The 24,055-nt window shown below is 39.2% G+C and overlaps 1 protein-coding gene across 1 annotated transcript in view; it reads left to right on the top strand.

The window, feature by feature from the left end:
• Window positions 1-24,055, top strand: part of SPAG16 (sperm associated antigen 16) — a gene marked incomplete at both ends in the record, with an annotated part of 451,795 nt that overhangs the window by 274,850 nt on the left and 152,890 nt on the right. Inside the window, 1 exon segment of the mRNA XM_082484005.1 lies at window positions 4,684-4,810. Coding sequence (XP_082340131.1) covers window positions 4,684-4,810 — 127 coding nt within the window.

Below are 24,055 nucleotides of genomic sequence, written 5' to 3' on the forward strand. Positions count from 1 at the left end.
AGAGCAGTTGTTGGGAAAGATAGCACAGTTTGAGAGTAATTTGTGCATTTAATGTAGTCCTTTGGGTGGCCATGTAAAAAGACGTTTGGCAGAGGCACTGACTCAAAAGTACATGCGTAAAATCTCATTAATTTCAATTGGCCCTATAGGTGCTTTTAATTACCATGCTTGATATGAGATTTAATATGGCACAGCAATAAAATAAGCAACTAATCATTGAAATGGTATCACCCCCCATTTTTTCCAACTGGACCTGAACATAGAAACCACATGCTTTAAAAAAAAAATCAAGAAAGGAGGCAGAGCTCATTTTCATAGGATTGCTAGTAAGCATGTGTTGTGTGTTGGGTGTTTCTTCTAAAACATTCTTAAATAGCAAAAGAATTGGCACCGTGTAATCTCACCTGTTGCTCTGGTTTGCTGTGTGTCTTTGGCAATGAGTACTAAGCTGGTGTGTACACTGCAGATTGTCCAATGCTTTGTGCCCTGTGTACCCTTTAGCAATAAATATGTACCAGGGAATTTAAAAAAGGTCCTATCAGGGCGTGCTGTCTTCTTGTTCTTACTGAGTTTTAACTCTGTCTGTACAGATGGGTAAGTATACAGGATAAGAGAAATCTGTATTTTCTTTTCAATTATTGTACCGTTGATGAAATATCTAACTAGTGTATTATTTGGCTGCTATTGTACGTAAGTGTAGGGACAGCAGCCTGTTAATATTCAGTGAAGTCTTATGTAAGTGGAAATGTTTCATATCTGTTTTCAATGCAGTGTTACTGAAAGACCTTTTGAATTTGAATGAACCATTCTGGAACGTGATTCTCAGAAGAGAAGTCTCTAAAAATTGAGCAAATAAAATTTTCCCATCACTGTTGAGCTGGTGATATCGATAATGGTATGATTAATTTAAATGCCAACATTCATGGTATAGGTGTGCTTCTTGTAACTATAACAGTCTGTCCATGTTTGTTTGAACTTGTTAAGAAAAATCGAAACCTGGTGAGGTAGAATAAAGACTGACTTATTGATGGCCATCATTACCTTACCTGCATTTAAGGGAAGGGAAATTGACTTTGTGGAGAAAAAGAGAACACTGAGGATAATTAGTCATGAGTCAAGAAAATGTGTTAACTGATGTTTTATGTTGAAAAAGTAGTAATAACACAGGTAAAGGACGAAGGTTGAAATTGGTGTCTGAGATGAGGTTCAGAATGCAATCTGCAAAGTACTAAACTACTGAGCAGTATTTCTACAATGGCATCATTTATTCAGGACCTCTTTCTCTGTCTCTGGGTGTAAGCAACAAGAGTACTGCAAATGCCTAACCTGCTATTCGTAGATGATTCCCTCTCTCTCCTAAACTAAAATGTTCAGAGATGGTGAAGCTTATATCCATGAGGCTATGTGTTCATAATGAGAAAAAAACCCCCAAACATTAGAGAATGAATGTTGCTACAGATTTAGTCTAATGTAGACAAACTTGAACAACTGGATAGAAATATGAGCTCCCATGAAAAACAGGGTGTTGCTCTACCCTTCCTATCAACTTCCTTTTTGTGGAAAAAGAACATCTAAATAAAATGTTCCCCTTTCCAGCCAAAAGATAGCTTGAACACAAGACAGTCTTGCAAAAATTATATCCAAGCTGGAAGGAAAGATGAGTTTACTTTATGTAGCAGTTGGAGGTTCTTAGAAATATCAGTCAGTCAGTTACCAGAGTGGTAAATTAAATCTCGAGAGCCAGAGCTCGCTCATCAGTACGCAATGATATGGAAGTGGCAAGAGGAGAGACAGACAACTGCATTAGGTCTGGGTGTTTATGTTCCTGATGGAAAAGTACAAATCATTTCCTTCCCTTCTGCTGCTGTCATGGTCCATCACTTTAGTCCATTTTCACCTTGCTAAGGGATTCTGAATGGGCCTTCCTGCTTTGGCACCTAATTAATCTCTCACAAGCCTGTTCTTGCAGCCTGTCTGCCTGGGATGGTCTATATCTTATGTCAGTGACTCACAAACAAAATATTCTTTTTTCCTTTACTTTCCTTCCTTTTTCTGTGTTCTTTCACCCCAAGCCCCCTCAAGCAGGTTGAAGATGTTGTTCTCCCCCTGCCTTTGAAAAGGACATACATACATCCTGTTATTTCAGGAAAATATCCCTTTTTCTTCTAGTGGAACACTGTCACATTCTGGTGTGTAAAGTTGTCTATGTTTTCAAAACTAAGAAGTCTCCACAAAAATACAGAGCAAAATTTTGCTTGTCAGAAACCATTCAGCAACTCAAAGTCCTTACAATGTAACGTGCAATCAAGAAATCGTTGGTCACTTTTTAAAAATGGCATACCTACACACAAATGAAATATATGATCTGAGATGAAAAAGGCCTGTTCTGGGGTGTAAAACATTACCATGAGACTGTGAAACAAAAAATTATTATAGTGAAGTTATTTTGTTGCCATATATCAAGTGATCATGAATATCAGATATCCTGTGCACCGAGCTCTAACAGCCACAATACTTTATAACTAGTTTAAAATGACTCCTTGTGATAATTTAACACATGTAGTCTATATAACAGATAATACCGAATAGTATAATGTATTATCTATAATAGAAAAAACATAGATTCTGTAAAATGATACCAGTGGAATCTAATATTCATTTGAAATATATTTCCTGGATAATATTTCTACTCGGAAACAACTTATCTCCCTTCTACTATCCCTTCTGTAGGGACAGGCTTGGTGTTCAGCTCAGTGCAGCACGTGCATTTCAAGCTGGGAAATGGAAAAGCATTAAAATACATCTGAGAAGTCACTTTGTTAGATCAGTGATCAGGGGTAGTGTCCATCAAAACCCTTTGGCTCTGCTGGCCTGTATCTGATCTGCAGATACCGATCTGTGCTGTTGATACAAAACCTGCAAGAGCTCCGAGAGTCTTCTGGTGACACACAGGCAGGAAGAAAAGAAAAATAAAAATCACATCTTTAATTCCCCCTGCTGACAGCTTCCTTAATAAATATTGTAAGAAATTTCTCAGTTAAGAGCCACCCGGTAATCTAATTTGCAAGCCCCAATGATATATTCAGCAGCCAGCTCAGGGGAGGTGTGTTTCTACTGTCAGAATCACATAAGCAGGGAATAAAATTCTGAGCTGTCACTGAAAGCTGCAATAATTTATGATGAGTTGTTGGGTTTTATTTTTTCACACTATTTTTGACTCAGCTGAACAAAGAGGCTAGTGCTGCTACTGATTTCACATTGATTAGGTTTTTGGATAGTATGCTCGCCTGCCTGAATGTTTTCACAGGATATAAAAATACAAGCACTGCGAATTCATGAAGTTCCACGTTTATCTAAAGAAATCACAGACTGAAACTGATATCGGCATGGGTGACTCTTGTATATAGCCAGAATGAGTGGTGAACGCTCGTTCATTTCAATTGTCTCCCCTCTTGACATGCTTCTGTAGGAGTTAAGCTTCGCCGTTCTGTTCAGCTTGAATAATCCCAGATTTGTTTGTTACCTTCTGTGTGGTACTGGTGAGGCATCCTTGGACTCTTCCTTCTCTTCTCCTGGACTCCAGTTTAAGGAATGTACTTCTCTGGTGTGCGTGCAGAAAACAAAACAAAAGCCAAAAAGCTTTTATAAGATCATAGCTACATAGCCGACTTCAGGCTGTTCTGTTAGAGTACTGATTCTCTACAACAGTGTCAGAGTGGTTGTGTTTCTATTCCTTACAATGGGAAAAGCTTCCATCTTGTATTCCATCTGTATCAGGTTCATACCCTGAACTGAGAAGGATCAATAGCGTTGTCTCAGAAATTACCTCATTAAAAGATAAGAAAACAAAACTCTAGGGTATTAGTTCGTAGCTGATCAGCTGGGAGAAGAGGGGGATAGCTGGAAGTCTACAGCATTGAAAGAACTTCCAGAACCATGTCATAGAGTAATTCCATCTGACCTGTGGTCAGTTCATGGTAAAGACTTCAATGTTTGAGGTTCACTTCTGTTTCCTCACATCTACTTTAAGAATTTACAGCTTATAACAGCTAGGGGCTCACTCGTAGTAAGAGACCTCTTCTTCAGGGAAAAGGCCTCTTGGGTGTCCACAGTGACAAGACTTTAACCTCAGTGAAGAACCCCCAGACATCACTTAGTTTCTATAAGTCTTTCTGCAGACCTTGAGAAGAATGTCAGGCTGCCAGCACTCTCTGGCTTTCTTCAGGGTGCATGTTGGCATGGTGCTATAAATTTCTTAGACCCTTTATAAGAAAGAAGGAGTAAGGTATCTATAAAAAGGAAGTGGTGCTGTCCCTATCCTACCTTTTCATCCATGTTGCTTTTAAATCCTACATCAACAAGGTTTTTGAGGATGCACCCAGGAAACATAAAGTGGTGCTTTCGTTGTTGCTCCTTACAATTCAGTCTTTTAAAACCTGCTTCTCCATTTCTTTTTACCTTCCTGCCATTGCCTTCATTACTGGGAAGCAAACACTAACTGGTTTGGGTTTTTTGTTTTCTCTGTGGTATAGTGCTTGGGTCATGAATAGTTGTCAATATCCATTTTTTCTAAAGAGTAGCTAGGAAAGATACATGAAACGTGTTACTAATTTACCTAAACTTGTCTTTTGTTCTTATTTTCCTGAATGGCAAGTGCTGTATTTCTGTTATTTTCTTTTGCAGTGAGAGATGCAGATATACGATGTGCGGCCACAAAGATTCAGTCAATAGCATTGAGTTTCTCCTGTTCTCCAACACTGTTCTCACTAGCTCTGCGGACAAGACTTTATCTCTCTGGGATGCCAGAATGGTAAGCAGTCTTTTTCTTGGTCTTTCTTAAATTCAAGCAAGGTGTTGGCATGTATGGTATCAGAAAAACGAAAGCCAGTGTAAAATCAAAATGGAAAGTGAGGGTGATGTGGCAATAGAATATTCACTAACACAGCTATTATCTTCCAACCATATAACATTATCACCATATAACATTTCCTTGGCATCTGAAATGACTGAGTCCTCAGAGTGCAACAAATGGACGTGCACCGAGATGACATACTAAACAGGTACACTTAATTAGGTGGTGGTGGTTTTAGCAACTGATGGTCTGAATCTGGAAGACTGCATTGCTGCACACTGTGCTGTATCAGTTCAATAGATAGAGCAGCTGAAGGTCAGTTTTCTCAGGTTTCTTTTGTAAGTGCTGGCATGTGCTTTAAATTACATACAAAGGAAATGAGGGAAAATGCCATAGGAGAAACACAAGCTGCATAGAAGTCTAATATATTTATTCTTCCTCTAGAAGAGTTCCCATCCCCTCCAGCCCCAAAACTCAGTGCTGATTTCTCATGGAATGTGTATTATTTTCTCCGTAATATATCACTGTAGGTAGTGTCAGAAACTCTGCATCTCTTCCTTTATTCTTCTCTACCTTCATTCTTTGGTATGGGTATAAATGGATTTAGTACATTGGAGAGTGGATTTGTCCCTGCTCCTTTGCAGACCAAATATGTAAAACCTGTTCAAGTAGAATACAAGAACAATGCAAAAGGAATTTCTTTCTCTTTCATCAGAAAATTCAATAATTATTGCTACTGTTGTAGTATTTCTCATAGAGCAACTCTTGAGATTCTCAAGTTGCTATTTCAGTTGGTATTATGGCCACTTTGCATTTCTCAAACAGTGTAAAGATACAAGATTCCAGCCCAGATAGAGAAATGATTGTATTCATGGAAGGGATTTGAGAGGAAGGAGGCAAAGAGCTGTTGCTGTGTATTAATAGGTATTGTTATCAGAGCTATACAAACATAGGATAAGAAAAACTGACATGAAAATGACAGTAGAATATTTGAGATGCTCATTAGGCAATTTCTATTTATGGATCATTGAAACAGACTGAATAGAAGGTCATTTAATAATAATCCTGGGCATAAAGCAAAACAAGTTAAAATGAAGCCAGTCAAGACTCATTATTCTTAAATGTGTTGGTTTGTAAGAATATTTGATATCCAAATATGAATAATTCAAAAAGAGAAAAAATATTGAAATACAAACAAAAGTGAAAAACTCAGTGGAAGAATAGGTTTCTGCTTTGTTTTGTTTTCAATAAATCCTGCAAGGAACTTTATCTTGTAAATGTTTCTGTAATCTCCTGTTCGTAGCAAATTAACAGAATTATAAACGAGTTTTTCTTTGATAAACTTATGAAAAAAGGCTGCTCAATTTTTGTTCACCAGCACTGTTTTTCAGCTTTGGGTAATTTTGCTAAGATAGGAAAGACCTTTTGTGAAAAGAAAACATTTTATATGGCATTTTGTTGTGTATTTATTCTGTTGAATTTTTTCCCTATTCAGTGGGAAATCTTGTAGATTTCAGATATGTGTCTACATTGAAGCATCACTTTAAGTAGTGAAATAACTGTTAAGATGCTATCTTCCTCTAAATACTGAATGATATTAAATGTTCCCTACAGAAAGAAGATGAATGATTTTCTCCCATTAATTTGGAACAGAATATTTTCTCACCTCTGTGAGATCAATTAGCATTAAGGAGTGCATTTAAGATAATTTTAATGAAACATGAAAATCATACTCCAGTTTGTTTTCTCATAAATTAGATTAATATTATTAATCACATCATGCTCTTCAATCATTAACTTTAGTCAGCTCTCTATTATTAAAGATAATGGATGCAGAGAATTGTAAGTCAAAGCATTGCAAGTTGAATGGACAATGAGCTCTGGATTTGGGGCAGAATGGAACATAAATTCTTGTAATTACTAAGCTGAAGCTGTAATGCAGCCTTCAGACTTTTGAAACACATGACATTAATTTTTTCCTATATTTTTGTCTCCTTTTTTTTCTGGGTAACATAGGGTCAGATCTAGTGGTTCAGAAAAATCTACAGCACATCATTGACTGTTATTTTAAAACTAAGGTATATATTGCCTTTAGGGAAATGAGAACACAGAAGGATGAATAGTATTTAGATGATTATGGCTCTTTCCAAACATTCTGGGAGTAAATATGGCGTTGGTGCTGGATTTGGATGGGAACCATCCTCATGCCATGCTAGACTCCCAGCAGATAAGATGTATGAGACTGAGGCTGCAATTCATCGGTAGGAATTTCTTGCCAGGAAAGCTGATGGCTCTCGTGCCAAGATAAGCTGCAGAATTTATTTCTCTTTATGCCAGTTTCATAGAAAGACAAGCATATTCTGGCTTTTCACCAGAATATTTTCTCGCTGACACATCAGAGTGAACATCTCTACTCATGAATTGCAAAGTGTGTCCAATGATAAATGTGAGAGGTGCAAAAGAACATAAGACCCCAAGAGTACAAGTTCACCTGCCTCGGTTAATTCTCATGATAAGCAGTCTGCCACTCATCTGCATCCCCCACGTTCTGATGCGTAATTTCTTGCGGCTAGTCAGATTTGTCTGGATAACATTTGAGCCAAGCTGAATCTTTGCTCTTTCTCAGATAAAATGCCAAATATTTATACACTTAAATAATTAAATAGAGGGCAAAAAGTACTCACATTTTTCATTCTACATTTTTGAAACATTGATTTAGTAACCGTCTCATCTGCTTTCTGATTTTTGAAATGTCAGGTTCTATAACTAGATATGTCATTTTTCAACAAGTTGTGCAGTGACTGTCATTTAGAAGTCAGCATGCAGTAGCAATACCCTAAAGAATGTGTCTGAGAAGGATTTGGGAAGACTTCCGTGTGTACTTAACTGGACAGTCCCATTCACATCAGTGATACTATTCTTGTGAATAAAGTTCAGCACATGCACAGCTCTGTAAAAAGTTAGATTCATACAATGCTCTATTTTTTTATTTGATTATGTGAAATACTAAGTATTTGAGACATTGATAGATAATTGTCCATTTTTGGTCTCTACTGATCACTGATATTCAAGTACTTGCAGCTTAATTTTTTATTTATCCAGGATATATTCCTGACTTTATGCAATGTTGCCTAGTGATTTAAAACGAGTACTATTTTTCTGCATTCCTTTTGCAGAAGACTGCTGGCATACAACACAAATGAAAGGATCCCATTCCCACCCCACTATCAAACTAATATCCCTGACAGCCAGACAAGAAGGCATCAGGCATGTGGGCTTTTTACTATTGGGGTCAAAGATGACTTAAATAGGGGTAAGACAGCACAGCAGAACAGTGACCAGGTGCAAGTTCTGGCTCTGCACATCAAATTTTATCCTTGACAGTAATTTGTGGGCTGTACAGTGCAATCAAAAGTTAGAAGCTCGGAGGTAGTGTGGTCTTTGATGAATAATGCAGGCATTAATATAATTAATAATTAATATAATAATAATAATAATGGAGGAAATTAATATAATAATAAAAATGGAGGAAAAAGGAAAAACAGAACTAGATTGTCCAAAATCCTGCCTTAACAGCAGGAAACAGGTAACTCATCGAGCCAGAACCTGGCTGTGACCGTCATACTCCTCAAAGACTGCTATAAAGTCTTCCCCTGTCCCAATGGAAGGGAGGGGAGTAGGAATCCAGGCAGACCCTCCTTCCATGCTCATGCAGGCATATCTCCTCATGGGTATAAAGAAATTGGTTCTCTCTTAGCCCCTGGAAATCATTCATGAGTGTGGTACCGCCACACTTTATAAAGTAGGGCAGGCTGGACTTCTAGGGCCACATTTCACTGAGAGAAAGATATTAGGAAGAAGTAGTCAGTGAAAAGAATTAGAGACATCTGGGTGTTCCTTTAGGGCAGGTTTTTTTCTTTAAATGTGGCATTGGATAAAAAAGAGTCTTATGTACAGCCCTTTCTAAAGTGTTATTTCCTAATAAATTGAGTCTTCTGTATTCATGGTGTCTGCTTATCATTTTCTGCTAATGGCTTTTTGAATGTTAGCCAAGGTTTGACAGAGTTTAAGTTTCCATGCAATCAGGTCTCTCGGCAACAGCAGGGAAACCCAAATGAATGCCCCGTCTGGTAGGAGAAGTGGCAGGCGGTGCTCAGCCCTCCTGTCAGGCACCACTTCTCCTGTGGTCCACAGCGACTCCCTTACCCTTGTTCTACACAGTGGTTACAGGTGGTGGTGGTAAGATGCTGCCTGGGACTTTTCTTTCTTGGCTTTTAGTGGTCTGTCCTACAGACTTTTAGATCCTGAAATGATCTGTTTGTGAGTTCAAAGAAATAGCAGAGTAAATCCCCAAGAATTTGGGGCAGTGTAATTTGCATTTTTGCGGTCTTGCATTTACAGCATACAGATCATTTAAGGACAGTGGCTATTTAAAAGGGCTTTTCACACTGTGTCCTACCAGAAAATAAATACGCAGGTACACCAGTTTTTGATCTCTCTGCTAAGGTTGCCAGCTGTGGTGCGGCATTTTAATGATGAGGGCTTAGCTGCTTATGTGTTTCACATGGATGTAGAATAATTACAACAATGCTGATGTAAGCTCCAGTCTTGCAATTTTTTCCTTCACAATACAGCCCATCATTTACCACTGAGTGGTGTCTGTGGCATGGGACAACCCTACCATAGTTTCTGTTACAACCGGATTGTGCCTGAAAGCTAGTTAACTGTTACTTGATTGAATTTGGTGAAATTGTTCCAAAATAGTAATTTCCTTAGATAACCTTTTTTCTCTCTTCTAATGAAATTATCTTTTAGGCCACTTATTTTTCAGTGTTGATTTTGTCAGAATTCAGTAATTCCAAATTAGTAATTCCCTAAAATAACCTGTTCTATTTTTGTTTCTTCCACTGAAATGCAAATTATCTTCTAGACTACTTGGTTTTTTATGTGGATTTTGTCAGAACTTTTTTGTTAGTAGCTTTAAAGTATGTGAGAACTCCCAGATCTTTGTAGGGATGCTGCCTATCTGTGGTGGGGGCTTTTATGCCTGTGTTCATTTGGAGTGGGCATTCATGAGGCAAATTTAGGAAAAATGTCAGAGTGTTAAAGGATCAGGCATACGAGACAGGCTCAGAGCAGCCAAAGGGAGTTATTTTGAAAGCCAGTCTGGTCGTCTTTACATTTTTTTGTCCTAGTCCAGTTGATTTATCCCTGAGTAAACACCGTAGACACAAAATTATCAGTCAGAATACCCTCAGGGTATTGGGTTTGTCAGTTTTATTTGAACCCTTTTGAACTTCTGAGGAATGAATTCAAGAGCTGAGTGGATAGACAGGATGGGTCATTTAAAAAAATATTTGACAGGCAGTTTATGGTTCAAGTCAATCCCCTTCTAAAGTAGGTCAAAGATTGAAGTCGTCAGTATTGGAGACAAAGAGCTCTTCCATGCAAACTTCGGATCTCTTAGTGTAATTGAATTATTTTGCTGTAAATAAGGGACATGTAAGGCTAAGTCCAGTTTTTAGCATGAAGTGTAACAAATTATGTGTTCCTGGTTCTGCTCTATGTATTTGTAAGTAATGGGTTCATATTTTAAAACTCCCTCTCTTAATATGAAAAGGAATTTATGTGTCACAGTAAAATACGAAATCAAAACCAAATAGCTATGGATAAGGCTTATGTTTTCTCCAAGAAGTAATATCACAAAAGACAAAAGTAAAACTTGAAGAAGTTTATGTTAAATCTGTTTGGGACATTTTCCTAGAGACTTGGTGCCAATTTTTTCAAAAACAAAAATATGGCTGAGGAAAAATATCTTAATTTATTTTCTAATCTTGAAAAATAGTTGGGAAAAAAGGCTTGATATGGTCACTGTCACTTTTAAAAAAGCAACATTCTGACTTTCTTCCAAAACAACTTCTGTGGAACAAATATGGATTAAAATAAAATATTTCAAATAATGAGCATATAACTGTGCAATTCAGATCAGTTGACCCAGATGCAGGCAAGAAAGCGTCCTATGTTCTTGTTTTGCTGTGGTTTTTTTTTCTTCCTGAGAGGCAGGAAAACCATTGCCCTTCAAACGGTATTTGGCTGCTGTCCCGAGAATAACCCTCAGACTGGAACTATGACTGTCTTTCATTTGGCCTGTGATTACTGACTTCTCCCTCCTTTTTGTTGCATTCCTGAGTTTGCTCCTAAATCAAACCATTAAATCCGAAGTTTAACAAACTGTATAATCTGTCGATCTCATGGGCTTTTTTCCCTGTTAAACTAGGTTTAAATTAGACTCTAAATGTTTTAGATCAGACAAGTTACCTTGTTCTGCAAAGCTCCAGGTGAATTAGTGACTCTTAAGAGGTTATAATTATTGTTTTATTAAGCTGTTCCTATTCATTGACATGCCTGGGCCTGTCCACTGGACGTCAGCGTCCTTTTGCCAGTAGGAAGGCAGCCCCTTTTAACACCTTGTCTTCCTCTGCCTTGTCTCCACAACGTAGAAAATCTACGTTCTTACTTCATTTCGAGGAGAAGTCTTTTAGAAGGCAAGACAGTTCTGTATGTTAAAGCTTAATATCCAGCTTGATTCCTAATTCATGTGAAATGTATAAATGGCTTCATATAGGCAGTGATGTAGTTATTTAGTTTAAAGTAACACCTTTTCGTCACGGTGTTCACAGTCATTTAAGCTGCTACTAGAGAAGAGAGTGAGAGGGTCCTCTGCAGCCTGTTGCTTCTGCTCCTGTATAGTCATGGTTTCCCCAGGGGCTCTGCCCGAGTTTCCTGCTGTAGCTAGAAGTGCCATTGCACCCTTCAGGCGAGGCCTCTTGGAGTGCACCACGGCCTGGTCTTAACTTGCTGTGTGTCTTAGAGTGAGTCTTGGCTCCTTCCTGGTATTGCCTTTCCCATGGTCAGCGCATTCCTCTGATCCTTCCCTTGCAAGCTATAGGTGTACCTGCCTTTGAACTGCTCTTTGCTGCCAAGCTCATAAACCTCCCAGCATGCCTGATGGCCCACCTCCCTCCTAGGAGGCCACTGCAGCCGCCCTTCCTCTCTGCGAGTCTTTTTGCCTTTCACTAAGGCTTCTTTTTCTGGTTCAAGGATCTCTTTCATCCATGTGCCGTGTTTCCTTCGCATTCCCCTGGATGGTCCCCCCTAATCTAATGACAGATGAATGGGAGGTGGTTTGGCCCTGTGCTTCTCAGTGCACTAGTTTCTATTTACTTACGCCTTACCAACTAGGGGGTTGCTTCTGAGAAGGGCGTTTTGGAGTGATGTACTCGGCACTGGTGCGACCCCACCTTGAGTACTGTGTTCAGTTTTGGGCCCCTTGCTACAAGAAGGACATTGAGGTGTTGGAGTGTGTCCAGAGATGGGCAACGAAGCTGGTGAGGGGTCTGGAGGACAAGTCTGGAACAACTGAGGGAACTGGGGTTGTTTAGCCTGGAGAAGAGGAGGCTGAGGGGAGACCTTGTCACTGTCTACAACTGCCTGAAAGGAGGTTGTAGAGAGGTGGGGGCTGACCTCTTCTCCCTGGTGACAAGTGATAGGACGAGAGGAAATGGGTTCAAGTTATGTCAGGGGAGGTTTAGATTGGATACTAGGAAAAGGTTTTTCACTGAAGGGGTTATTAAATATTGGAATAGGCTGCCCAGGGAGGTGGTGGATTTGCCATCCGTGGAGGTGTTTAACAAAAGGGTAGACGTGGTACTCAGGGACACGGTTTAGAAGTGGTTTTGTCAGGTTAGGCTAATGGTTGGACTGGAGGATCTTAAAGGTCCCTTCCAACCTCAGCAATTCTGTGATTCTGTGATGCAGTCATGTGAAACACATGCCTATAATTACAAATGAGGGATGCCCGTATTCCAGGCAGCAGGCCATCCAATTCACAGCTCCACTCTCCACTGAAAGCTCCCTCTGATGTACCACTGATGCCGAAGTGGGGTAAACTTGCAAGGGCAGGCAGAGAGGCAACAGTGGAGTGGAGGAGGGTATTAATTCTCTATTGATTCAATCAGATTTCATCAGTTGTAAAATTAGAGTGGATCAGTTTTCGGTTGCCGCTGGTTATCTTAGAATATTAGTAGTAATTAGAGACCTATAAATAGATAAATGTAAAATATTTGAAGTTCTAGCCAGGGGAAAAGTCTGGCTATAGATTTCAGTAAACACTTAGATAGTGTGGCTCCTGGCGTGCCATACAGGGAGTGGGTTCTGTCGCAGTATGCAGTGTAATGGCATTTGGCTGTGTCACTGATTATTTAGAAATGAAGTCAGAGCAGCAGGCTATATTCCTGTCCGGGCAGTAAATAGATTGACCTGAATCTGAACTTCTTACCAGCTGCCTGTGTATATCTATAATGTGTGTGCATGATATATTGCAGTAAGCATGAATTTAATTTTTATGTCGTCAATGTCACTTTGAAACAAAATGGGAGTAAAGTTCTTTCAAAGGCTTTGGGAAAGGCCTGACTACAGAATAACATTTGCATTGACTTCTTGGTCCTAAAACTCTAATTAAATTATTGATTATGAAGCTGGCTGCTTTCTTAATAGTTCCTAATGTAACAATTAAAGCAAAGAAAGTAATTAAAAATGAAAAGATCGGTCCACAAGTACAATCTTCAAAAGGTCATTTTCAACTTAATCACTTTTTTGAAAGAGGCAAGTATAAAACAAATGAGTCATTAGTAAAAAAGCAATTTAGTGTGTGTATGTGCGTAATAATGTTCCTACCAGATTACCACTGGCCACACAATACCTAAATTAATTAAAAATAATAGCTAAATTTACTTAGTTGATATTATGTTAACACCTCTCTTCCCAGAGCAGGCCTCCGTTGTGTGAAGAGTAGCAGAAGGTACATAGCCATAGCATGCTTCGACTCCGGACAGCTGATAACCAAGGCAGAAGCCAGAAGCTTCAGCCAAAGAGAGTGCAAAATTTCAGTGAAACTATTATATTACTATTTAACATAACAATCAATGCTTTGTACTGCACGGACCATTCACTAGCAACTTTTTTATAAGCATGAGAAGTAAGGGGAAATTTTTAGAGGTCAGTCAAGTTGGTCCATGGATGTTTATAGGTGTGAAAGGTAACAGCGAGGAAAGAACAAAGGTGTTTACCAGAACATTTTCAAAAGACCGCTTAACACTGTTGCCTTTGACAGAGCAGAAGTGAGAGGTGACACTGGAGGATTTAAGAAGTGATAGAAAGTTTGGACTCTACAAGCAAAAAATAGTCACTCTTAGGCAAGGTACACAGCCAGGCACTGTTGGCCTTCCCCTGAATGGAGAACTACTGAGTTTTGTACTGATTGTATTCTGTACTGCGGGCTTTTCACAAGGTGCTCATGATGTTATAGGAAGTAAAATCAGGCACAGCTCTTGCATCATCTCTGAAATTTAGCTATTATATCCTGACAAGCCGGAGAAGGAAACCCATTTGAGATGAAAGCTCTATTACAAATACTTTACCCTCTGCCACAGATCTTTCGGTATAAAATGTCTAGCTTACATATCACTGCAAAAGTAGCTAATTGGTGCAATAGTTCATAGGTATGAAGGAAGCCTGTTCTGGAACCTGTTATAAAAGTAGCTCAGTATCACCATACTGCTTGCACGTCCAAGCTAATCGGAAACTAAGCCAAACTTTGATGCATGGATGTGGAAAATTGCTAAGCAAACACCTGCCGTAGTCAGCATCTCCTGTGCCTGTAGAACATGTGTATTCCTGTGCACAGGGAAATTTATTAAACCATGGGAGACAGAATTCAGATAAGCATGTACATCAAAGAAATATATGTCAGGGGTATATAGGAGTTGTCTAATATTGTGAGCTTTCTAGACATTTGGGGAACTGAGCTCCTGTGAATAGTTACTGTGCACAGCAACTGTAAACACTTTCCCTAGATAGTAGTTGTCATGCTTGCTACCATTAGATTTGGCTTCAGCACATTTGCTCAGAACCAAATCCTACTCTTGATGAGGCAGTGGGGGCGGGGGGAAATTACTATGCCGTTCAGGTTGTATGAAAAATAGATAAATCTGTTAGTCTCTTAAGTTAAAGGCATTACATCTTAAATGCTCTTTTTCCTTTCCACAATTACTTCTGGAACCTTCTTTCCTCACATATTAATTGAGGAAAGCAGATTATAGACATGAACTTTTTATGAAAGATCCTTTTAGTGGATCAACATGTCTGCCTCCCCACCTGCACAGCTACAACGCTCTACCACGTTATGCTGAAGAAAAGGAGTGGGTAGTTTATCTTTCCTTTTATCTGGCTTCCCCATGAGCTGTTTTTATGTGCTACTATGTACAGATCTGCTGTTCTGTCAGGTTGAAGTAAGGCATCTAGACACACTTGTCTACACAAAATACACTATGATGGGGTTTTGCTTTTTAAATTCAAAGATTACACTAGACTCTCTAGTCCAAGCATGAGCTGTTATATATCCAACCGTGCATTCCACTGTCCCTTCCCAGATGTAGCTGTAAGAACTTAAGTTTCAGAAGTCTGATAACATGGTGATTGTGGCTACACATTCTCAGAAATGTCTATTAAAAATCAAATAAACCCCAAACCTTACAAATCAGTTTCCTTTCTACTAACGATAATGTTGTGAGGTAATATATTTTCGATGAATAGCTTTCCAATTTGGTAAATACTGAATCAAAATGTTGGTGGTGAATCAGTCTGTTTCTTTGTATAGATTACTCCCTTCTAACTGCTGCTGCTTGTGTGTAGATTTATTCCCATTCTGGTTCCCCACAGCCTCAGTGGGCGGCTTCTTTAGATTTCCCGCTTGCACGTCCTTTTTATAATAGCAAAAGAAATACTGTCTGGGAAATGGCTTGAACTGAAAAGCAGGCAGACCTTTGGAATGACTTCAGCTGTGTGTTCAAAAAACAGGAATTTCAGAGCTTGTAAGATATTTGCTTAAAAATATTTCCTTGCTGCTTCAAGAAAGCTTAAGTAGTCAGTTTTAAGTGTCATCTGCAAAATAGTTGAGGGTCCTAGTTTTGAAGGGAAAGCTGTAGACTGTCAAACTGATTTTGAGTAGGATGCCCCACACATGATGGATAGTGAAAGTTTGCAGTGGTAATTCATACTTTGAACATTTCCCATATGATAGATTTTTTGTAGTACATATTTAATGTACAGAGAACTGCCAGGCAGACACAGGTTTAAAACAGTTTTATGTTCTGATACCCCCAGGACAGCAGCACAGAGAGGTGTTGTTCACGTTTTATGGTCCAAGGCCAAAATACAACTCTTTGATTATAATTGAATTCAGCTTCCACATTTATAAGCATGATAAATATTTGAGGACATTTTACGCTAAGATGCAGCATGGTTGGTTTAATATGAAACTGATATGAAATTTGGGAGGTGCTTCTTCTCTTCCTCACACAGCCAGGAATTTGCTTATGAGTAGCAGACATATTGCTTCACCTCTTTTCCGTCTCCCCTTTCACCCTTTCTTGTTGATGTACACTGCAGCATAAGGCATGAAAAAAACAGATTAAGAAGTAAGAGTCTTGCCATCTCACAGTGTGCTATACTAATACTAAAGATGATTCAGCTGAGGTCCTAAACTACGAATGTATTCAATTCTCTCTTTCTGGAATCTTTTTCTCCACTCATGTCTTTTGGGTTATTCTGTAGAAAGAATTAATTTGATACAAATAAGAGATAGATTTGGTTGCTAAAATGGAAAGAAAAACGTATGACAGTTGTCCTGAGAAGGAGCTTCAGGTGTTGTACAGTATTGATGCGGACGCTGGGAGACATTAGCATGGGCTATTGGAGAGGAGAAGCAATGAGGCAGCACCTAATTTGTGTTGTACAGTTCTGTTTAAAGTTGCTTCAGTAGACTACCCTGATGGGATTTCATATTGCCTATAGAAATAGGAGTGCATGTTCTTTCATTGTCTTGCAGACAAGATAATGTGATGGTGTTTTAATTGTGAAATTGTCAAAACTAGTAGGGGCTCACTTTGTGGAGAACGTTCTGTTCTGGTATCCTGAGAACCCCAAGTGTCCCCACTCAGCAGCAATGAATACAATGCTAATTACATGCTGTAATTTATGTGAAGCAATGAGAAAGAGATCTGTCTCCGTCACTGTGCCAGTCGGGACTTTCCTAACAACAGAACGGCATTCCAAACAGTGGTGTGAATTGCTGTGTCATTCTAGTTAACAGACAGGTTTTCTTACATCATAACGTTTGCCCAGGCTCTTCATCTGGAGGTAAGCTTCTCCTCAGAGTGACATGGGATCGCCTACAGAATTTCCTCTGTGTTTTTTCTCCTCCTGTGTTTAATGGTATCTATCTCCTTTGTTTTCTTAGAACGATTAGGTATACCTCACAGATGCATATTTATCAAAGCAGTCAGCACGCAATTCCTCATCCCCACCATAAATCCCAGTCGCATACACTATCCCGTGCCAAATCCAATCATGAGTGCACTAATCCCTTCTCAAATGGTATGTTTGGATGCTTTGTGTTCCGCTTTCCTGGTAGGCTGAGGTCTGTCAGCTTCTTTTCAGGAGTACAGTCTCAGAGCCCCTCTTGATTGTGCGGTGATTTCAGAGCTAGGAAGAAAAACAAGCTTCAGCAGCAGCGTCGTCTTTCAAGTTCAGATTTCTGGCAATAGTTTGCTGCAGCACTACTAAAATTAATTGTTTCAGGACCTAAAGTGTCCTGGCACCAACACAGGAGGAATGAGACGCTGCCAAAAAGGTACCACTAGTTGATCCCCTGAGAACTGACTGTTCCTGCATCACTCAGCGTGGTTTTCAGGACAAAAAGGATTTACTGGTAAACACTGGTTTTACAGTTTATTTAGCTTTTCATTTTCTCTAAAAATAAATATGTGATTATTGCATTCCTCTTTTTCCTCTTTTGTGGCTCAAGCCCAGCTTCTCTGCCTCCAAGTGCGTTTCAGGCCAGTGTTTTGCAAATGATAGTATTTTACATGCCAGTCCCTTACTAAGCTGATTGTTTCTTTCCCCTCTCTCTCTCCTCAAAAATGTTTTATAAAGAAGCAATAATCTTTCAGAAAGAAGACATTTATCACACGCAGATTGGAAACACTGGGACAAAACTGATAGGCGAGAAGCAAAATATAGCAATATGACAAAGACTTTGTACGTAATCTTCCCCTGTTGGTGACTAGAATAAATATCAATGGTCCAATTTTCCACTGTGAACATGCTAACAGGAAAGGAGGTGCTCAGTGATGTATGCTGATATGACTGTGCCACAGTCCTACTTTTTATTTAAATCTCTCCTGTTTTACCCTAGGTTTGTGCAAAAGCAACAGCATTGCTTTAGCAAGAAGCCACAAAAGAGCAGGAGTGGTCAGGACTGGAGTAAGGTGCGACCCTCTGTACACTGCATTCCAAGATATACCCCAATCCTGCTGTCAAACCCGCCCCCCTTTCCAGCTCCATCCAGTAATAGCGTGCAACTGGTTTTACTAGTTGAGATGGAGCCCTAGAAAGTTGAATCCGGGACTTGACGCTTTTTGGAAATGCAGGTAGCACATCCACCTGCCTCAGAGCCTGTGCTTTGGGAAGTATGCAACCTCTTGACAAATGCCATTTATTTTGAAGTTTATAATTGTGACAATTACAGCCTTCTGGATTTTTTCTATTGTTTTCCTTCTGTGTTTAGTGAAAATTTGCATTCAGTCACACAGTAAATATTTTAACCATGATACAAACAGTGTTGGTCTTGGCCATCGTTCTCTCTCCTTTGGTTAAGTAAGAAACGAAGAGGGCTGCCCTCACTGGCTCTGCAGCATTTAGGAGACCCCATGAATATGCCTTGTCAGGCATGTTCTCCCCGCAACCCCCAAATTGTCTCTGTGGCTCTCCTGCAGTGCCACCATCACAGAGAAGGACTATAGTAGAACTTAAAATCATAGAATTGTTTAGATTGGACAAAACCTTTAAGATCATCAAATCCAACTGTTAAGTTAGCACTGCCAAGTCCACTACTAAACCATGTCCTTAAGCACCACATCTACACGTCTTTTAAATACCTCCAGGGATGGTGATTCCACCACTTTGCTGGGCAGCCTGTTCCAATGCTTGACAACCCTTTCAGTGAATAAATCTTATTTTTAATAAATTAAATTAAATTAAATTAAATTAATTAAAATTAATTAAATAATTAATTTTATTAATTATTTATATATATAAATATATATATATAAAAATTAAATAAATTAAAAAATTAAATTAAATAAATAGATCCAATCTAAACCTCCCCTGGTGCAACTGTTTCCTCTTGTCCTGTTGCTTTTTACTTGGGAGAGGAGACCGACACCCACCTCTCTACAACCTCCTTTCAGGTAGTTGTAGGGAGCGATAAGGTCGCCCCTCAGCCTCCTTTTCTCCAGGCTAAACAATCCCAGTTCCCTCAACTGCTCCTCATAAGACACGTTCTCTAGACCCCTCACCAGCTTTGTTGCCCTTCTTTGGACACGGTCCAGCACCTCTATGTCTTTCTTGTAGTGAGGGGCCCAAAACCAAACAATACTCAAGGTGCAGCCTCACCAGTGCTGTGTACTGGGGGACAATCACTTCCCTAGTCCTGCTGGCCACACTTTTTCCGATACAAGCCAGGATTCTACTGGCCTTGACCACCTGGGCACACTGCTGGCTCATATTCAGCTGACTATCGACCAACACCCCCAGATCCTTTTCTGCCAGGCAGCTTTCCAGCCACTCTTCCCAAGGCTGTAGCATTGCATGGGGTTATTGTGACCCAAGTGCAGGACCCAGCACTTGGCCTTGCTGAATCTCATATCATTGGCCTTGGCCCATCAATCCAGCCTGTCCAGATCCCTCTGTAGATCCTTCCTACCCTCAAGCCGATCAACACTCCCGCCCATTTGGAGTCATCCGCAAACTGACTAAGGGTGCACTCAATCCCCTCATCTAGGTCATTGATAAAGATATTAAAGAGAACAGGCCCCAGTACTGAGCACTGGGGAACACCACTTTTGACCAGCCACCAACTGGATTTACATCCATTCACCGCAACTCTTTGAGTGAATGTTTTTTGCCCAGCGAAAAGAACACCTACCCAAGCCATAAGCAGCCAATTAAGTCAGACCTTTTTACATAAGAAACTTGTGGCCCAAGTATTTTGTTTTCCACCGGTAAAGTAATAGGCTTCAGTCTTATTTGTAATTATTTGTAATCAGTATAATTTGAATTTCAAAAAATGTCAAGTTCATAGGAAATAGGGTAGGAAATGCAAGATGCTTTGAGGAAAAAAAAAAAGAAAAAAAACCCACTTTTTTATCCTGGGGAAAACTGTGTAACATGCTTGGATAATTTTGGTTTAGGGGAGGGTTATTTTTGTGAATTTGGCTCCATCTAAAATCTTTGCTTTCCAAATCTGGAAAATGGATTTTGCAAGATCTGCTATGGATTTGCAGGGTATTCCCATTTTTGGTGGTTCCCTTTTAATCACGTTATTAAAAATTAGCCTTCTGTCAGTTCCTCTCTGAATAATGCAGAACCTCATGCCTCAAATTCCCCCCCCCCCCCCTCCCGACAGCAGCAGACATGACCCATGACAATGAAGTTCAGCTGGATTCAATTGAGCATACGCAGGGAAAGGACTGACATTCCGCCATGGGGGACTGCCTTTCCAGGGCTGGCTGAGGACACCCTGCAGCTGATCGTCCTTAAGGGCGTGCATGCACTCCTCGCTTGTACAGTCTTTCTGAGACATGACATCAGGGCACATAACATCTTTGGAGCTTGAGGGCTTTACTTTAGAAGAATAATTGCCCTACTTTAAATAGAGCAGCTTTGCTGTGGCTAAGACTGATATTTTTTTTCTTCTTCATGACATTCTTTTGTTATTACTTTTTTTTTTTTTTTTTTTAAATCCAATCCAGACACTGCTCTTTCTCTGGAGGAAAGATGCACATATCGATATCGAGATTTTATTTTTAATTTAGATCCTAGTGCTTTCAGTGGAGTGTGACTTGTTATAAATGAGAGTTAAGTAATTGTTGAACATATACCTGCAAATTAAAAGGTGTCTGTCTACGAGTGTGGGGGAGTATGTGTGCAAACATCTTTCTAGATATTTTTTCCTCTCTTAGAAACATTGTTTAGTAGTCAAGAGTAAATAGTTGTATTAAACCTAAAATGATAAAGACATTATTATTTGACACTGCATAACAACTAAAAAAACAGTAAAAATTGTCTGCTAGAGTAACATTCAAAAATGGGTTTGTTTTGTGATGACAGCCCATAACTGCCTGCTATTTGACTTAGACGTGCCACTTCTGAAAAGTTTGGTTATTAAACAAATTAATGAAGCAACTCATATTACTTACTAGTCTCACTCAACATCAGCAAATGGATTGCATTTCCTAATTAGCATGTAAGGAAATGGATAATAAAGCTTTTCTCTAAAAAAATGTATTGCCAATTCTCACACCTTTATTCCAAATTTTCTCATTTTTAACCTGCCAAAATGAAATAAATGTCTGTTGGGGGTATGAAAAAAGTAATTACTTTCCTTCTCCTTTAACTTCCTCTTAATTAACTTTTAATGTATGCTGTTACTCAGGGAGCATCCCTTAATACTAAATGTGTCTAAAACAGAAAAGACAGAGATTTAAATGATTTAGATAAACATCTGCCTAACATAGAGGCATAAAAATTACAGATTCAGAAAAACAGTGGCTTACTGCCAGCATTTGGAGACAAAAACCCACAAAAAATGTTTTCTTTTTCTATAAATCTTCTTCCCTTGTGCGTATGAGCTCAGAGGAAATGATCAAGCCTTCAGATGCAGGTAACGTGGATGGTAAATAGTGTCTAATAATATAAGCTTTCCGGTATCACCAAATTGCTCTATGAGCATCACCAAATTACCAGAGAGTTTGAAGGAGGACATATTCTTTCTGGTATAAATTCAATGTTTTGACTTGTGGTTTCTATCCATAGTTTCTGCCTACCTGACTATGTAATGCTAATCCATACTGGTATTAAATAATTCTGTTTCGATAAACTGGTTCTGTATTTAGCAATTTAGAACAATCTTCTAAAGTAATGTGCAGTAAGAGTAAGAGTGTATTAAAATAATTGCCTGCCATTTATTTTCAGCAATGTTCAACTGTCAGAAATGGCATAATAAGAAGAAATATTTTGTCAAAATCTCAAGATTTCCAATAGTTGAATCAATAAACACAATTATTGTTGTATATAGTTTTCCAAATAATGATAGAGATTAAGGATGTGTTACAAAGTTAAACAAAAAATCTCTCTTAAGATTTTTTGAAAATTATCTGATGAAAGAGAATTTAATTGTGAAATGCTGATTGACCAAATATTTCTGTGGAGACTTATTTATTTTACAAGCTTCTCATTTGCTAGGCAGCGTCCCGGTGAAAATTTTCTCCATCCCCTGGGAGGCAGCCAGGGGGTTTCAGTGCCAGCCCCCCCAAAAGGGCTTCTGAGGTGGGCAGAGCACAGACCTTGGAGTCTGCGGTCCTGCAGGCATGGGCTGCGCAAAAGAGCTGCTTTGCTTCTAAAGAGTTGGGGAGCCCAAGTATGACTGACCGGAATTGATACTGTCAGAAAATTTATCGTAAATAGAAATTTGGATCCCCATATCTTGTATTAGATGCATAAAATGAGTCATGCAGTCTTTGGGTTGTTTTTTTTTTTTTGTTTTTTTTTTTTTTATTTCTTGACTGCAGCACGATACTGTGCAACTGGAGATACACCAAAATGGAACAACTTAAGTAAAAAACACACTCACCAGCATCTCACTGTGTTTCCCAAGAGTTTGAACGATGTGTGAGGGGACAGAGTGTTGATTTTTTTAGCGAGACACATCAAATCTCAACTTCACTCTTTGCTGTATAAGCCATGCTGTTTTTATGGTGCACTCACACCCTGCCGGAAAGTGTTTCCTCTGCAGTCTTTAGCCCACTGCTTTGTTCTCTTGGGTTATTACAAAAGTGCTACTCTCTGGCTGTAGTAATTCATCTGATGGTAGAACCTGACTGATGTAAACTGAGTTGTGTAGTCTGCCTTATAGTAGTGGAGTCATAACTCAGAAGCGTCACTTGTGATAGCTGGTGTACTTGGAAATTCATAACGGTTTCATGCAGGGGAAATGTTGGTTCTGAGAGAGGTGTATCCAAGTCTTCTACCCTGATTTTGGATCTCTGAACAACAATAAAGTGACATCCCTCCTGGGAGGAAGTGTTTTTTTAATAATAGAACACATTTCTGAGAATTTGAAAAAAAACTTCATGCATGGATTAGGATGAAAAGTCAATAGTTTGAAAACTTTCCATGTGTCAATACATGGATAAAATCTCTGTTCTGAACAACCAAGCTGTAGTGTTTCCAGAATTTTGAAATATTCTCCTTTGACAATTTTGATCTATTTTTCAGTTTCTAAAAATCTACTTAAATCTAAACTTGTTAACATTTTAGGACAGAAAGTTGTTTTGTCTGAGTAAGCTAAAGCTTTTTAAAAGGTGATTTTCAGCACCTCTCATATTTATTTCACCAAATGTATCTCAGTTGATTCATTTAAACTGACCGTATCTCGATCAGGTTTATTGTTTAAAAAGTCTTTATTTCCCCCCAACAAACATATTGTCAATACCTACCTCGCTTGTTCCAGTTGACATCCCTTCTGTTGATAAGGAGACATGAATTAAAATGTGAAAGAAAGCATAAAAGCAAGTAAAATCAGACCTGTGTGCTGGGCGTTCAGGACTGTTCTCACGTGAAAGCTCTGGAATAACTGTATGTTCTGAATTCTTCTGGTTGGATTGGACTCCACCCATGATCTCCCTTATAAAATTAACGCACTGATGAGAAGTGTCACATATGGCAGCTGTGGCTTGAGTGCCCAGCAGTGTGAATGTACCTTGATGTATGGGAGCTTTCTCTGGATGCTTTGTATTGCAGGCTGAGGGGCTACAATCATCTTTTGCCAGGCTCTCTGTTACCTTCTCTCATTATTGAGTGGATCATATCGTACTAAACCTGACATCCTGCTATGAGCAAAAGCAGTCAGAATGATATGTGAGATGGCTTCAAGACAATAAGAATTAGGTAGACCTTGCTCCATTGTCTGTCAGTGTTACTGTCCCATTTTTTGAGAAGAGGGATCTGGGTGTGAAAGAAAGG

Source organism: Vanellus vanellus, assembly GCF_965231255.1.
Source record: "Vanellus vanellus genome assembly, chromosome: 5".
NCBI lineage: Eukaryota > Metazoa > Chordata > Aves > Charadriiformes > Charadriidae > Vanellus > Vanellus vanellus.